Source organism: Schistocerca piceifrons, chromosome 5, assembly GCF_021461385.2.
Source record: "Schistocerca piceifrons isolate TAMUIC-IGC-003096 chromosome 5, iqSchPice1.1, whole genome shotgun sequence".
Lineage (NCBI taxonomy): Eukaryota > Metazoa > Arthropoda > Insecta > Orthoptera > Acrididae > Schistocerca > Schistocerca piceifrons.
The window spans coordinates 218,824,585-218,843,280 of NC_060142.1; the positions used below are offsets into that span (position 1 = coordinate 218,824,585).

General features: G+C 37.4%; 1 protein-coding gene across 1 annotated transcript in view; it reads right to left on the minus strand.

Moving 5' to 3' along the window:
• LOC124798902 (spatacsin) overlaps positions 1-18,696 on the minus strand; it is a 369,496-nt gene that overhangs the window by 149,877 nt on the left and 200,923 nt on the right. Inside the window, exon 18 of the mRNA XM_047262433.1 lies at positions 10,405-10,638. Within this exon, the coding sequence (XP_047118389.1) occupies positions 10,405-10,638 (234 nt within the window). The remainder of the gene's footprint in view (positions 1-10,404; positions 10,639-18,696) is intronic.

Sequence of the window (18,696 nt, forward strand, 5' to 3'; positions counted from 1 at the left end):
AGCACCCATGCTCCAAACAATGACATCTCTTTAACTATGTCATCACTCAGCAGTCTGACAAGAAAGACACCTTGATAACAAAAGCACCTTGAAACACCAGTGCCTGCTGGACCAATCACAACTGCTGGCTAGCCATCTGAGGGGCTTCGCCCATCATAAAACATGATCCTACTTCTCAAATCCCTCCAGGAGAAAATTCAACATCAACAGACTGCAGAATGAAACTGTTTGCTCTCTCATGCAAGACACTCTTTTGGATCAACTTAACAATATGACATGTAATGCAACAGATGTCAAGTAGGAATGTACCACTTTACAAAACATGATCAAAAAGGCTGCAGAAGAGGTCATTGGTTTTGACACAAAAAAGAAAAATGACTGTTTGATGGCAATAATGAAGTGATTAAGAATGTTATAAGTGCCAAGAGTCATCCTTTATGGAAAAGAAAACATGCTTTCAAAGGCTCAAGCAGAAGCATTAAACTGAAATAAGAACAATCAAGAACATCTGGCGGCAACAAAAAGTTAAGAAAATCCAAAGTCTGTCAGATGCCAGGGATTTTCAGAGCTTTTACACTGGAAGAAAAGAAATATATGGGCCTTTTCACTCCTATTCAGGAACCCTGAAAGCTGCCAACGATATGACCATACTCACTGACGACAAGAAGTCTTGAATTGCTCAAAAGAGCATTACACCTCATTCTTAAATCATAGGTCTACTGCTGATGACAACTTACTTAAACATGTCTCACAACATTCAACACAACCTTTGATGCAGTCCCACTGACATTTCATGAATTCAACAAGACTCTAGATAGTATGAGATGGAGAAACGTAACCGGACCTGACAAAATAGCACTACAGATCATTCAAAGTGGTTGCTTCCACATAAAAACCACATTATTCTCCCTGTTTCTTCTAATGTGTGAAGTCCATAGGGTACCTGCTAGCATGAAGAACTACAAAATTGTCACCACCTTTGAAAAAGGTGACTGAAGCATATGTGGTACACCATGGCATATCCTTGATCTCCATGGCTTGTGCAATTTTTGTTAGAATTCTGTTGAATTGCCTCCAGACTCTTTCCAAGACTATACTTCCAGAATTACAATGGGGATTTCACCCCATCAGGGGACCTATTGATATGATCTTTTGTGCACAACAACTGCAGGAAAAGTGCGGGGAACAACATAAGACTTTACTATTTGTTCTTGTATGTCCATCCTTGTGACTGGAGATCCGGGGGACTACGGCTGTTCAATATTGTAAGAATCATAATGATATCATTTATTATACTGCTACCAGTTTTGGCACTTCAGTGTATCATCTTCAGGCTTTAGCTGATGCTGAAGGGGTTAACTCCATCCATATACACAGTGCATCAGTGGCCAACATAACTGTTTTATGCAGACTACCTGTAACTGTGAAGTTGTATTTCGAACCAACAACTGTCAACTATTTGTGTTCTATGGCCTAAAAAAGGCCCAGAGAATCTATGTGGAAGGTTTTAAAACCTTTTGGGTGCCCCGAATACTTTGTATTCTAGTTTGCCATGATTATATGTCTGGGCAAGTGCTACACTAAAATGAAACATATAACAAATTCATTACTAATGGGCTCAGACAAGGATGTGTCCTCATGCTAACATTGCTTACTCTGTACCTAAAAGCCATGCTTCACGAGACATCATCTGTAAACAATGCATGAGTAGAACTTAAATACAGATTTGATGGAATGTTATTTAATCAGTCCAGACTGCATTCTAAAAGGTTCATTAGTCTCACTCAGGTAAAAGAACTGCAATATGCAGACAACAGTGTTTCTCCAGCCCACACACCTGCATACTTGTAACCATCTGTAAACTGATTCAGAACTGCACGCAAATGGTTTGGCCTGACCATCAACATCCAAAAGACAAAGTCACCCCTGCAGCCAGCTCCTGGAACTGTCTTTCTGGATTTCAATGTTTCTATTTCTAGGATACCTCTAGATCACTTCCTCTATTTAGGAAGTATATTATCAATTAAGTGGACATTGGAAAAGGATGTGGAGAACAGGATTCATGCAGCACATATTGTTTTTAGATATCTCTTACATCAGGTCGTCTTGAATAAAAACGTGACACTATGCAACAAACAGATGGTGTATTGAGTGGCTATTATTTCTACCTTCCTCCATCATTGTGAAACCTGGATGCCTTGATCTTAAGAAACTAGAAGTTAGATACATTATAAATATCAAATGAGATGGTTTTGTATCAAGCACTACTGTTCTCGAGAAGGTGAAGATGTACAGTACAGAAGCCACCATTACGGGTCACAAACTCAATTGGATTGAGCATACCCAGCAGAAGAGAAAAAACAGACTTCCTTGACAAGTTTTGTATAGTGAAATGAGCACAACTACAAGACCCCTAAGTGCTCCTCCGAATCGCTGCAAGGACCAATTTAAGAAGAATCTGAACATTGATCAGAGTAATACCACAATCACTGGTGTCTTACATTTTGTGCATGAATGTCGGAGGTAGGGAAAATGAGAAATGTCAGAGATGCAAACTTTGTCAGCCCCAGGCATGCCCCCTGATGTGTAATCTATGTGGCTACATGTTTCATGCCAGGATTGGTCTGCTAAGCCATCAAAAGCATTTCCATACCTGAACTACTATGCAATAATGTAAATGCAGGGGTAAAATGAAAATGCAGATACCGGTATCAGCTGATGACTTCCTTAAATGTGTTTGAAAAGACTTGAAGAAGTGAAATAAACTGATTATCTCTTGTGTTATAGCAGGGTGTTACTACAGCATATGTAAGTCGGTCAGGAAATACGGATTGAGGTACTGATTGATTACAACGACAGTTTAAAGATAATTTTATCAAGTCACAAAAAATTAGTATTATGCTAGAAACACTACTGTAGCCAGCTGAATTATTAAGTTTTAATGAAGCAATGAATATTGCAGTTACTTTATGACTTGTACATTTGAAACAAATGTCTGTTGCTGCATCTGCATGGGTTATTTATTAGTGAGGGCAATGCTTGATTCCACTGTGAGGAAGTACACAGTGAACCTGGAAACTAATTATTTGAGAGTGTTACAATTTCTTACAGAGCTATACTGTAGGGGATCAATTTTATTTGGGTTGCTACTTTTCTATGTGTCTTGTTTATTATTGTTCCAAAATTTTTGTCTTGTTCTTCCTTTTTAGCATAGTACATAGTTTTGCTGTTTTAATAACATAATGTAGCAATACAGGCAGTACTGCAGTTTCAGCTGTTGACTACAGCTAACATTCTGAAGTACCTACAGCTTGCTCTTCGTAGCACAAGATACTTTAATCCCATAAGTTATCCACCTCCTGTTTAATTTTACTCATATTTGTTTTAGTGGAAAACAAGACTAGTGCTGTCTGCTTTATAAATTTCTCCTTAGTGTTCTCTGGTAATTTCTCTAAAAACTGTGATCAAGCAATTGTTCATGACTGCAATAAAATACTTATTTCTATGACTGATTAACATGATTAACATATGATCAATGTGGCCACCACTGTTGTTGAATCTTCACATAGAATTTTACAGAAGAAATAGGTCAAAGCTGGACATCAATAACTGCCCCCAACCAGTACTATCTTATAGAAAATTAACATTAAGGTCTCAACAAAGAATGAGTCTTTGGTTAATTCTCTGTGATACAAGAGTGAATCAAATATAAACTGGAATTCTTGTTTTATGGACCTTTTTGTAAATGAGAGCAGCATGTTCTCTACTCATTGTTTCTTTCATTTAGAGTAATAGTCCTCCCTAGCTAGAACATTGTCGTACCATTTCTTTAGTCAGAATTGCAATGTCAGATCGAGAGGTACCCACCACCTGTTGCGCAATGCTTTATAATCAAGTTTCTAACAACAGAGGGGGCCAAGCCATCTGAAATTTTGCAAAGACTTGCGGTACAGTTCGGGGACAACAGTCTGGGAAAGACTCAGATGTACTATGGCACAAACAGTTTTTACAAGGACAAGAAATAGTTAAGAATGCAACTCACTGGCTTAATCTGAGGACCAACATGACAGACTTTTTAATTTAAAGAAGTTCTTCTCATTAATTTTCTCAGTGAACATCTTACTGTGAATACTGCATCTTTTGGATCAAGGAAAATGTGCACATCATCAGAAACCCTTGTCAGGGACTCTTATTTTTAGTTTAGTTCTAGTTATGTCATGTTCTGTAGATCATTTTCCCAATTATTTTATCGATATGATGTGGAACAAGTCAGATTACAAGATATATATATACATATTTGAATAGTGCTAATATTAATATTACTGAGATCTTTAGTTCTACACATGCAGCTACATTTAGAGGTACAATTTTTATTTTATTTTATTTTACCATTTCTGAAACAGAAACTCGTCCATGGAGTAGAAGGAGTTGTCCAAAAGAAATGATTTTAAGCTACATTTTAAAACTTGATCTGCTACCTGCCAGACACTTTATGTTGTTGGGCAAATGATAAAAGATTTTTGTTGCTGAATAATGTACTCCATTTTGAGCAACGGACAGCTTCAATAACAGATAGAAAAGGTCATTTTTCCCTCTAGTGTTGTACGTATGAACATCACTGTTCTTTGCAAATTGAGATGTATTATTTGTAACAAATTTCATTTGCAAATATATGTACTCTGATGACGCAGTTAAAATACGTAACTCCTTGAAAAGGTGCCTACATGACGTCCTTGGGTGAACACCACTAATTACTCTCACTGCTCTCTTTTGTGCAATCAGTACTTTATGTCTACATGGTGAGTTACCCCCAGAAAACTATTCCATAAGACATTATCAAGTGGAAATATGCAAAGTACATTGGGAGGCTGATCTGTTTATTACCAAGACTAGCGATTATACAAAGAGCGAAATAAGCTGAACTTAATTGTCTGATAAGCTCAGTAATATGCTTCCTCCAGTTCAAGCTGTCATCACTGTGAACACCCAAAAAATTGCAGCAATCTACCCTGGTAACAGAGTCCTGTTCATATGCTACATCAACTGTCGGTATGACTCTATTTGGTGTACAGAGTTGGGTATAGCAAGTTTTTTCAAAATTAAGGGAGAGTCCATTTTCTGAGAACCACTTAATAATTCTTTGAAAGACATCCTTAACAAAAGCTACTTTTTCTGGAATGGGATTTATTATAACACTCATGTCACCTGCAAAAAGTACTAGCTCCGCTTGCTGAACGTTAAGTGAGAGGTCATTCACACGAATAAGGAACATCAGAGGACCTAAAATTGAATCTTGTGGGACACCCTTTGTGATAACTCCCCATTTACTAGAATTTACCACCCTCCCAACATTACTTGTGCTATTCAGCACAACTTTTTGCTTTCTGTTCATTAAGTATTATTCAAACCAGCTGTGTGCGTAGCCTTCAGTTCCATAAAACTGGAGTTTTTCTAAGAGTGTGACATGATCCACACAGTCAAATGCCTTGGAGAGATCACCAAAATACCAACTGGTGATAATTTGTTATTTAGGGCTTATACTATTAGATGGGTAAATGTGTAAATAGCATTCTCAGTTGGGTAACCCTTCCGGAATCCGAACTGTGACATGCTGAGTAAATTATTTTCACTTAAATGTGAGATTACTCTTGAATACATAACTTTTTCGAGTATTTTAGAAAATGAAGTCAGCAATGAGATTGGTCTGTAATTATTTAAGTCACTCTTGTCCCCTTTCTTATGAAGAGGTTTGACAACTGTGTATTTCAATCTGTCTGAAAAAATTCCTTGTGCCAGCGAAGCATTACATATATCGCTAAGGACTCCACTTATTAAATTAGAACAACACTTCAAAATTCTGTTAGAGACTCCATCAACACCAACACCACATGAGCTCTTGGTTTTCAGTATATTTATAATTCCCTTAATTTCAGTGGGGGATGTTGGCGCTGTTTCTAAAGGCCTGAAGTCCTGGGGAATGACATTTTTAACATATTTTTTTGCTTCTTCAACTGAACCCTTTAACCATATTTTTGCTGCTACATTCAGAAAGTGATTGTTAAAAATACTTGCAACTTGTGAATTATCACTCACAACATCACCATTTAGCTTTATTGCTATGGTATGCTGTGCACTGTCAGGCTGACCTGTCTCCCGTTTGACAATATTCCATATAGTTTTAATCTTAGAACATCCTCCCTACAATCCAGACTTATCACCCTGGGATTTTCATTTTTTTGGACCAACAGAGAAAGCAGTCAGAGGACCAGACTGACAATAATGGTTCAGTCAAAGTGTTTGAGTAGAACTGGCTAGTTTCACAGCCATGTTCATTTTATGAAAATGGAATCAACAAGTGCCTATCTGCTGGCAAAAATATGTTTCCTGTTCAGAAGACTATATAGAAAAATAAGGTTGTGTGTAAGAATTTTTCTGAAGCTTAAAGGAACTTATAAAAAAATCTCTGCTTATATTTGATTCACTCTTGTATTATTAAAATTGTTTCTAGCTACTTTGCACTTATGATACTTTCCTTTGCTGAAATGTAAACTGTCAGTACTACAAGTTTGCATGTTTCTTGACTCACTACTGTGGTGTGGCATTCAAAAGGTTTTCATCAAAACAGCATTCATTAGGCTGTAGGCCTCACACTTGACTTGGTTTTTGACATTAACAGACATTCCTCCTTTCTTCTTGTTGCCTCTACAGAAGTACAATATTATCTTGTGTCCATCACCAGCACCCTGTTCAATTTCAGTTATTTCCATATGACATGCTCTACAAGTCTGCTGAAATATCCACTATCCTTTAATTTTCTGAAAGAAAGGATGGACAGAGGTCAACCAAGGAAATAATGGACATAAACTGTATGTCAGACAGTGAGAATGACCAATAATGAGTAATCGTTTATTTTTATTACTGAGGTTTCTGATGTTTTGATGGAAGATTCTTAACACATTTTCTTTGATGTGCTTGGTTTTTTCCAAGCTGTAGTACTGTATTTTGCTAGTAGTTATTTCAATTGTAACAACATTTATTCTGAAGCTCTATGTTTCGAGATGAATTTACACTAGGGAACACGCTTGTAATGACGGAGATAGTATGGGTACTAGTTTGGTCAGACTGGATGCTTCTGATAATTGGCTATGCAGGAAGCCTCCTACCAGAGGTATTTAGATGAAAACCATGTTGTATATGATCCAACCAAATGAGGGGTGATACATCAGGCACACTTGTGTATGGACAACCCCCTCTCCTGACTGATTACCCTAGGTCTGCCAGCATGTTTCACAGAATGCTTCATCCAAGGCTTGTCATACTCATCAGTGTAATATCTTCATAGGCTGTCACAAATAAAGCTTTCAGCCAGTAAGGCCTTCGTCAAAAATAGACGACAGACAGACACACACACACACACACACACACACACACACACACACACACACACTCTCTCTCTCTCTCCATGTGGCTATAGTTGCCTGAGACTGCAGTCAATTGTGTGAGTTGCATTTCTGCGTGTGTGTGTGTGTGTCAGTTGTCTATTTTTGACGAAGGCCTTACCTACCGAAAAGCTTTATTTTTGTCAGTCTTTTTGTCGTGTCTATTAGCAACTTAGCATTTCTGTTATATGGTGAGTGAAAACTTTCCTTTTTATAAAATTGTTACATTACATACTGGATTTTCCATTACTTGATACTTGTACTAGGAGTATTATCGGCAATGTGGCTGATGTTAACCTCAAATGCACAATTAAGGTAGTAGTAGTACAAGCTTTTAGCTGCAAGTCCTACTGTTGTTACACGATTTACTTTCCTAAGACACTTTCCCAAAGAGTCTAAATCACAGGTGAGATTGCTAAGCCTTGCACTTGGCTTAAAAATACTAGTTATCCAATTATCACTTTCCCAAGAAAGTTACTACTGCAGACTGCAGCCAGCAAAAACTAATAACTTTTCTTGCACTACCAGCACTTTAACAGAACTTGTTGAATTGGGCTTAAAACATCCTGTTTCAGCTCAAATTAAAAAATGGAGTTGTCGTTTTTTAGTCACATAACAAACATAATCAAATAATTTCATTCAAGTACACGAGATACATCAAAAACATAGTGACATTTCACCATAAACAGCTAATGTTAGCAAACAGCATCATAATAATACAATTTTGTTATATATATTTATGCAATTTAAAAAATCTGGCATTAATATCCCCTTGTTCAAATCGCCATTTCCAACCTCTATGAATTCTTCTACTGAATAGTAGCATTTCTCCCACAGAATCTGCTGTAGCATTGTTTTTAGAGTCTCTGGCTTAATATTCAATTTGTTTTTCCCCCTTATGTTCTTTTGTATTGTCATCTCCTACACTGTGGAGTCCATGTGTATAATGTCAATTGGTGTGTGGGTAGCATAGAATTCTTTTTATTTCTTGTATGTGTAGTTAAAATGATTCCCCTCAAATAATGATAAGCTTTCAATCAAACAGTTTAGCTCACCATTTCAAGCAGTCTTGATCTTTTATTGATGACATTATAAATCATTAGGAAATAGCTAATACTTCGTTATCTCATCTATGAACAATTAATTTCCAAAAAGACTTTGAGATGTGGAAAATATCCTAGATGAATGTGTAACTCTGATACTTCATTGGTTAGAATCTATGAGGTGTTACCGTCATGAAATAAGTGACTTTTTAAAAACAGCATGGCCATGACAGCACATTTAGAAACCTGACAGATGGAAACTTGTGGCTAGCTTGACTAAAGCCCAAATTTACAGTTTCTGGAACATGTGATTACTCTGAAAGAATTCGGTCCTGTCCTTCAACAAACAAAAGCTGCGTAATATTTCTTTGAGTCTCAGAAGCATAATAGAACTATTGCCTTTCTCAGTATTGACACATTATTGCTATAGATGTACAACTACACAATACTGACACTACAACTCAACATCATACAATTCTGCAAACATGGAGGTAATTATGGAATAACTGGTAGTCTTTAACAAATTTTAGTGATATTTTAACAGCTATGAATGAGAATGTGTCCAAGCTGTAAAAGAAATCCAAACCAATGCATTATAAGTCCTTTGCAACCTCTAAAAGATGCCACAAGACCATTCAGCACTATGGAGTTAGATAAGGTTAGTGCTTTTTTTTTCTAATTACACAAAACAACATGCAAGTTCTTCCTACGACCACTATATTCTCTTGAGATTAGTGATGATGCAGTTACTACTACAGGCCACATCAACTGCTCTTACAGATATTTTTTTTTACTCTTGTAACCAACAGCAGAATTACCTTCATGCCCACTTAGAAGGTACAAGTCTATAAACTTTTTGAGGAAATCAGTAAATTAATTTGCAGAATGCCATGAAAGAAGGAGTTGAAGAGTGTAAAAAGCAATGATGAAAAGAAACTTCAGGATGGAATAACAACAATATTATGAGAATGATAGATTGCTACTCACCTTACAGAGGTCATCACTAAATGGTGAGTAGCAATCTCTCCTTTTCATAATATTGTTACAATGAAAAGAAAGTCGCAAAGTTTAATAGATAGAAATCATTTCCTCTGAGAAAGAATAAATGGACTACACCACGTATCATATAGTCTATGTAAAATTCTTAACAGATGAGAAGTATTATATCCAGGTAGCTGCCATACATCGTTGATTCACAGCCTGTTAAAGAATCTACTATACTATTGTTACAATTAGAAGGAAGTAATAAAGCAACTGAGCAGCAATGGTCAAGCATATAAATCATAACAACCATAATGCGAAAGATGGAACACAGTGTCAAACAAGCAATATCAAAAGAGTCATACAAAAAAGGAGCACCTACTCACCCACTGCTGAGCCAGGAATAACAACAGCAGAGCCAAAAAATATGTGAACACAGAAAAAACACACTCAATCTCAAGTTCCTTAAATTAGACAACAGAGTGACACAAAACAGAAAACATAAAGAAACAAGGAGTGTGTACAACAAGGAATGTTACTCCAGACCCTGAGAGAGGAAGGAAAGGAAGAGACAGTCAGGAGGGAGACAAAAGTGACAGTGGAATCACAGTTGTGATTAAAAATTCTGGAGTGCTGGCCACGACTAGAAGTTCCTCAGACCATTCTCTAAAATGTATAACAGTAGCATACAGTTCAAATACATATTTAATGTGGACCCAAAAAAATTATTATACTTTGACAATCCGTATTTGCTTCCAACTGAACTTTCAAACACAATGTCAATCACTAGAAACAAATGAAAGAAAAATACTTCAGCTAAAGCTATTTTATATGATTAAGCAATGTGTCTAACAAAACAGATGAACTGTTCCAAATTATTCTCATGGAACAGGTACATACAACCTTTAATCATAAAATTTAGAGAAATGCTGTCAACTTACCTCGTAACAGTTTGCAAAGACTGAAAGAATAGGGTTTCTCAACAAAAGTGAGGAAGACAGAAGTGCTCTTGGTGGATCAGGGCTATTGTGGCACTGAAGAAGCACCAACAGCAAGTTGTCACTGTAACTGTCACTAATTACAGGTGTGCCATCAGCTGATGTCTGTGAAGAGTACATGTCCTCGCTGGAGCTGCTGCAGGTGTCTGTGCTTGTACTGGGAGCATTGATGGCTTTCTGTGAAGAAAAAAAAAAGTCTAGTGTAACATCCAATCAATATGATAATATAGAATCATTAGTGGAATGCAAACAATGATAAGTGTTGACAAAACATGTATTATGTACAGTAAATTTTGAGTAGGAATAGCACCTAATCAAGAAGTCACAAACATTGTTTCTGAGCTAGCTTGTGTACACACTATTTCTATTCTCCCTCTCCCTCTCCCTCTCCTCTCTCTCTCTCTCTCTCTCTCTCTCTCTCTCTCTCTCTCTCTCTCACACACACACACACACACACACACACACACAGAGAGAGAGAGAGAGAGAGAGAGAGAGAGAGAGAGCAAGAGGGTGCAATTGGGGGGAGGGGGGGGGGGAGAGAAAGGAGGGGGTTTCCTGCCTTTCATCCTTTCATCATTGTTGATTGTCTCGGAGATTGTAAACCACCCACACCAGTTCCACTGCAGTATTAAGAGACGTTGTGTGTATTTCCAGGTGTGTATGTGTGGTGAGGTTACTCCCTCTGTAATTATTAATCATCTATGTACATCTGAGAGCAACAAGAGCAGAACAATTGCGAGTTATGAAACAGCTACACCAGGCCTGTTGTGTAATACACGGGTATGCTGAAAAGCAATGCCTCCAAACTTTTTATGTGAAAAATCTTACAGCCATTTAAGTACAACAAACATTATTAACATTCTACATCTGTATTTCTCATGCCTACATATTTACAGCCCTCTGTTGCTAGAGGGTTCCAAATCAAAGTGTGTAACATGGCAGTGTGTAATGTAACTAGGTTAGTGATTGAAGAAATAGCATGCTGTAATAAAGTTTCGAAGTCAAAGAGTATGTCCAATCAGGGTTCACCTCCTTCAGCATAACAAAGGCACACACATGCAGGCATTGCGACATCTGCAACAATTTGGTGCCCTGGGTCCATTATCATCGACTGTCCTCTATACAGTCCTATCCTGGCCCCATCTCATTTAGATCTGTTTCCAAAAGAACACCTTCAAGGACTTCATTTTGATAGTGATGAAGTGGTGTAAGCTGAGGTTGTGGTTCCATCAAAAAAGTTAAACATTTTATGACAGTATCGACAAACTGGTGTATCATTGGGGAAATAGAAATGTGTTTATCACCGGGGTGATTGTGTTGAGAAATAAATATGTAGAAACAAAGAATAAAAAGTTAGAATGTTAATAAAGTTTGTTTTATTGAAATAGTTTCAAGAGTTTCATACAAAAAATTTGGAGGCATTCCTTTTCAGCATGCCCCTGTAAATAAATGTTTGAATTTCATCTGTATCTGTAAATGTCTTCCCATTATTTTGGAATGCTTAAGCAAACCACAATGAAAATAAAACAAAATTGTGATATGACATCACAAGCTGGGAAGCCCCTAGGGATTCAAACACTTCAATCAGAAAGGTTTTATGCCTTCATTCTGTACTCTTCTCTCCAGAAGTACGAGCATTGTTTTGAGTGTAAGTTTTTCATTCGGCTGACTGTGATGAATGTGTGTAAAGTACAGTGTTGCATTTGTTTTATTGATGATGATGAATGAGAGGAGGACAGGATGAAATGCAATATCAAAGTAACCTAAGTATTTCTCAAGGCTGAGATGCTAATCTGATCAAAAGATCATTGCCAGCAGTACCACATGCTTGCACTTATTTTGGTGATCACTAGCATTATGCCAGCCTCTCTTCTCCTGTTGCTAGTCAAATAATTGTGAAGAAAATATCGTTCCCCTCAAAAGGGTTTGACTCAATTAGTGTGTGGCCAAACACAACTGAATTAGAGTGTGTTAAAGAGCTTACAGAGAGACAATAATCCTGAAGTGAATAAGCAGTAAAAAAACAGACAAGATACATGTCAGTAGCTTAAAAAAAAGACACCTTTTGCATACTGCACATTAATTTTTTTAAATTTTATTTCACACCAGATGCATTTTGCCTTATTTATAAGGCATCTTCAGTGGGTGTCCTGAAATACTACAAGATCTTTTTCATTTGCACATATAGCTTACATATTTAAAACAGTTCATGAAAGTTTTTATACAAAAACAGTTTTAAAGCTATAACCTATATGGGCAATGAAAAAATCATTCAAGGCATCCAATGTAGATGCCTTGTAAATAAGGTGAAAGATGTCTGTGTGTGTGTGTGTGTGTGTGTGTGTGTGTGTGTGTGTGTACATATACAAAAGAGGCTTTTCTTTTAAACTACTTCAATTTATATACAGCTACCGAGAAAATCACCACCAAAAGAAAATTGTTAAAGATAAGAGACTTTATGTTTGCAAACCATATTCTGTATTTTTCTAATTCCTTAATGGGTACAAATAAATAGAATATCAAGCCGTATACGCCTAGGGACAGGGGGGGGGGGGGGGGGGCTACATACCATGAAGGCGTTATCTGAAGGGACAAAAATCGGTAGACGTGATGTACACATATAGGTAAACAAATCACTGTAATTTCAGAAAAACTTGATGATTTCTTCAAAAGAAAGAGCTTCACACATTGAGCAAGTCAATAACACATTTGACCATTTCTGGTCCTTATGCAATCAGATATTGGCTGAGAGAGTTGTTGGATGTCCTCCTTAGGGGTATTGTATCAAATTCTGTCCAATTAGTGTGTCAGAATGTCAAAATACTGAGCTGATTTGAGGGCCTTACCCCATAGTGCTCCAAATGTTCTCAAATGGTGACAGATCTAGTGATCTTTCTGGACAGATAAGGTTTGGTGAGCATAAAGACAGTCAGTAGAAACACTCTTTGAGTGTGGAGAGTCATTATCTTGCTGAAATGTAAGCCCAGGATGGCATGAAGCACAGCGAAACAGGGAGTAGAATATCATTAATGTACCACTGTGCTGTAAGGGTGCCACAGATAAAACTAAAGAGGTCCTGCTATGAAACTCCTGGTTGTTGAGCCATATGGTGGATGATAAGTCAGGTTGGTATCTCACTGCTGTCCAAGACATCTCCAGACATGTCTTCAGCCTGCAATCTCATTACTGGAGTTCAATTATCTTCAGTGAAGAGTGCCACATCGAACTGCGCCCCAAAGACATGCAAAGGCATATATGGAGACACCACGGACAGCAGAGGGATACCAATCTGACTGTCGACCACCAAATGTACCTGCATTTTGACAGCCGTCATCCCTTCCACACCAAAAAATACATTACATACAGCCCGGCAACCCACAGATGGTATATATGCAGTGTCAAGAATTCTGTTGCCATATGCTGAAGATTTCACAAAGACCTTCACAGACAGGCACTATCCTCCAAACCTCGTCCACAAACAATTTTCCCATGCCATTTCCCTATGCATCCCCTATCCTTCCTTCACCTCCAACAGCCAGATACAGAGGAATGCTCCCTTCATCAGTCAATACAACCACAGACTGGAACAAATACACTACATCCGTATGCATTTGATTACCTATCACAGTGCCCTAAAATAAGGGACATCCTACCCAAGATTGTTCCCACCCCTCCCAAGTGGTGTTCCATAACGCACCCAACCTCAAGAACATCCTAGTCCATCCCTATTCTACTCACAAACTCAACACCTTGCCACAGACATCATATCACTGTGGAAGGCCCAGATGCAAGAGCTGCCCAATACATCCATCCAGCAGTTCCTATACCAGTCCTGTCATCAGAGGCTGGGCCACCGGTGAAAGCAGCCATATCATCTACCAGCTCTGCTGCAATCTTTGCAAAGTTGTTTATCATGCTGTGACTACCAACTAGCTGTCTATAAGGACACATGCCCGCCGCCAAACTGGGGCCTAAAGCAAAGTAGACCACTATGTGGCACAACATGCAGATGAACATAATATGCTTGATTTCAATAGCTTCCTCACACCCGAGGCCACTTGGAACCTCCACGAGCTTCTCTGGACTGCACAGTTTGGGGCTTATCCTTACAACTCATTCTCCACTCCCAAAATCATACTGGCCTCAACCTATGGTAAGCTACTGCCCCACACCCTCAACACAACAGTTTCCACACCCTGTCCTATCATTTCCTCCCAATTCATCTCCCCTCACCCTCATTGTGTCAATGCACTCACCTATCTTTATCCCTTCTCTGCTCCTCTCCTTTTCAACCCCCCCCCCCCCCCCTCCCTCCCAGCCTCTCGACACTGTGCCTCACTGCCTTGGCCTGCCACCATAAAGACCTTGCATACTCGGCTAGACAGTATGACTTCTCAGTCTCCACCTGTACCCTGCTATCCCTTCCCCTTCCCTGCCCACCACTGCCTGCTTCCCTTCAATGCAAAATAGTTGCATTCTGGCTGACGAAGTCAGAGATACTGGTCATGTGGGTACGAGGTGTGCTTGCTTGTGTGAATGTGCGTGTGTATTCCTTTCTGGAGAAGGCTTTGGCTAAAAGCTCAATGTGTGATAGTCTTTTCATTGTACCTGTCTGCATCTCAACATGTCTTATTTACCATGAGTAGCAATCTATGATTTTTATAATATTGTTAAAGAGAAAATAAAACTAGAAGCATTCATCATATTTCTTCACATTCATTATGTTGTTAAATAAAAATCCTTTCATGCTGCATTTATCAGTCCTATTAATTACGGGAATTCAGGTCCACCTGTTATGCAAACAACTGTTATCACTATCACTATTATTATTATTATTATTCACAAGAAGATAAATGCAAGTCCTAATGAGGCACCAGAAGAGAGAATCAAGAGAACACCAATAGGGACCAAAAAAAGAGCAGCAAGCCAAATTTCATGCCCTAGTGAAATACTGAAGTTTCAACTTGTGAATGTAGTTCATTAAAAGCAGATAACCATGTTCCTGCACATGTTCCTAAAGCAGACGAGCATGACAATAATAGCAGGTACCATTAGAATTAACTTTACACAGTCACAGAATGTATCATGTAATTCTGTAATGCAACAAAATTATGTTTATAAATGACATTATAAGTTAACTCAATTCACAATAGCTTTATACTCGTGGAGATACCAAGCTACAGAATAATGAGAACATAGTCTTACAGTATCTAACAGTTCAGAGAATACGGTAAAATTACAAATGAATTAAAACATTGTAGGCCCAATTTTTGTCACAACAGTTATTACTTAAAAAGTGTTTGCATTTCACAGACCGTCATAAAAATATCCAAGGATGACGGCTTGAAAATGCTGAATGATGTTACCACATAAAACAGAATAATAGTTGTTTGCATAATAAGAGGATATGAATTCTCGTAACTTAACCTGTGTACACAGCAACTGTTAGAGCTTAAAAACCAAATTATGATTGATCCAATACTTTTTTTAAATCCATCCCCCCTCCCCTTTCTTTCTCTCTCTTCCTACTTCTTTATTCTGAAGCATTTTAACTAACCTGAAAGTTTTGGGTGGAACAAATACAAATAATGGGAACCACTCTGTATATTTGAAGTGTTAAATTGTCAGCAAGTATATAAACAAGAGAAAAATCATTGCTATACTGTAAGACAATGTCATTCCCCCTGGTCTCAATCTCTGTTAGCCCCTTCCCCTAACCATCTTCATCTTTGTCCTTATGCCTTCCACTTCATACATTTACTTTACACCCACAGTGTTCTTTTTGCTGTATCCCTATTATTCTGTTCAACCCATTCCTCTCACCCACTGTGCATAACACGCAACTTCCTCTGGCTGCACTAGGATGGTCTTATTGATGCCACATTCCTATGCTGTTCCCTTTTCTATTTTAGCTAGCAATGTTATCACTTCCTTAGCTACATTTATGCTGTTTGTTAAGTTTGTCCCCCTTTCTAAATGATTAAGAAGGAGAACTTCTGTGAGTTCATTCCCCTGAAATACTCTTACTTACTAGTTTTGTTAGTTTTTATATCAAGATGACACAAACAACTGAAGTCCTGCATCATTTATCACGCGAGTGAGGCTGAGTTAGTCTAACTAAGACACAAAGAAAATTTTACCTAACATCTGAAAGATTTCACGTGCTTTAGCTGCCTTTAACTCTTCGTAGTTTAGAATGGGTACTGATAATCGAGCGGATACGCACTCTTTAATATCCATCATATTTTTTGTCAATATATCACATGCTTGGATTTAGAGTTTATTATTATTATTATTATTATTATTATTATTATTATTATTAGCAGCAAATCAGTCAGTGCTTTGCAACTGCTAAATATGTATGATATACATCCTAACCCCTCCCAGTCATGTCCTCTTACCTTCTCTCTGACTTTCAGCATGCAAACAAAACCTTGATTGGGAATTGAGTTCCTTAAAATGAAAGGGTAAATCGGTTGGAATCGTTGGTGCATGGGATATGAGAGATACATCTCCAGCTGTTGGATCTGTGTGGATAGTGGCTTTAATGACAGTGTTTAGCACAGCTTTAAGCTGTGAATGGTTTCTGATGTTGTGTATACAAATTTTGTGGAAAGAATAATATGGGAGAAGCAATTTTCTAATGATTTACATGTCCTTCTATCACACATGACACTGATACCAAGAAAAAAATCAAAACCACACAGTTTCACAGCACAGCACAGCAATTTCTTTCAAGCAATCAGTTTTAATGAAAAAAATAAATCACGGACTTTTCGAGATTTTTGGTAACAAATTTTCCAGAAGATTGTTATAAACTGTGTAAATTCTATGTAAATAGTTGTTTGTGAGTATAATATTTACAACATGCTTTGAAGTTGAGGATTCGCAACCAGAGAAACCACAGCTGGGTGGTATGTAACTATAGCATAGTGCACTGATGTAAGAAGAGTTTAAACAAGATTACATGTCCTTCTATCACACATGACACTGATACCAAGAAAAAAATCAAAACCACACAGTTTCACAGCACAGCACAGCAATTTCTTTCAAGCAATCAGTTTTAATGAAAAAAATAAAGTCACGGACTTTTCGAGATTTTTGGTAACAAATTTTCCAGAAGATTGTTATAAACTGTGTAAATTCTATGTTAATAGTTGTTTGTGAGTATAATATTTACAACATGCTTTGAAGTTGAGGATTCGCAACCAGAGAAACCACAGCTGGTTGATATGTAACTATAGCATAGTGCACTGATGTAAGAAAAGTTTAAACAAGATTTGTTACAGTAAACTGGTGGCAGATACATCACTTAATATCTGACTACAAAAATGTGGGTAAGATTACAGGGAGGCTGACAACTCCTTGTGTTCCACATGTTGGGAGAGGATGAAACAAAATCTTGTGAAAGGTATAAAATACATTTTGTAGAATTAGAGAATTATGGTAAACCTTCCACAATAAAACTTTGAAGTTCGGCCATAGTTTTCAAAGCAAAACTGAACAATTTGAGTTACAAACCAAAAATTATGGTGCAATCCAAATCAGTCTTTGAACCAGACTACACATAAGCAAATGGCATGTGGAAAAAAAAAAAAAGGAAACTGATGAAAGAATTGTATGGAACCAGAAATTGCATGACCTTACTGTGTGTGAAAGATTTTTGACAAGATTTTGCTACTGTACTGTACACTGAAAAAAAAAGATACTGTTTCCTTCAAAAGAGATAGAGAACCAATATAAGAACATTAAATATATTAAGACAATGTAGCACCCACAAAAATTCCTTCAGGCAATAAAGTGGAATTAAGAGTAACACATATCTACAAACTTATATCAAGTTGTGACAATTATGAAACACATAATTTTCACATTGTGTTAGATTCATCTACCAACAATTTCAGGACAACCAGTGAGATGGTATTGCACAACTATGGTAGAGAACCAAAAAGAAAGTGAGAGACATGCAGTACCATAAGGCCGCATGTGATAAAATTGTTAAGCATTGATCACCTATTATAGGGTGTTCAACCTAGAATATATACACCTTATTCTCCAGATGGCTGCACAAAGAATAGGATAAAATACATTATTTTTAATAAAAATAATATCTATATTTAAAAATCATAAAGGATCAAACTAATTTCAACTTACCAGAGGTTAAAACATGACCAGTTTCGGGCTCTTATACACCAATCTTCAAGTGTTGTACTAAAAATAGCAAGAGAGGGGAGA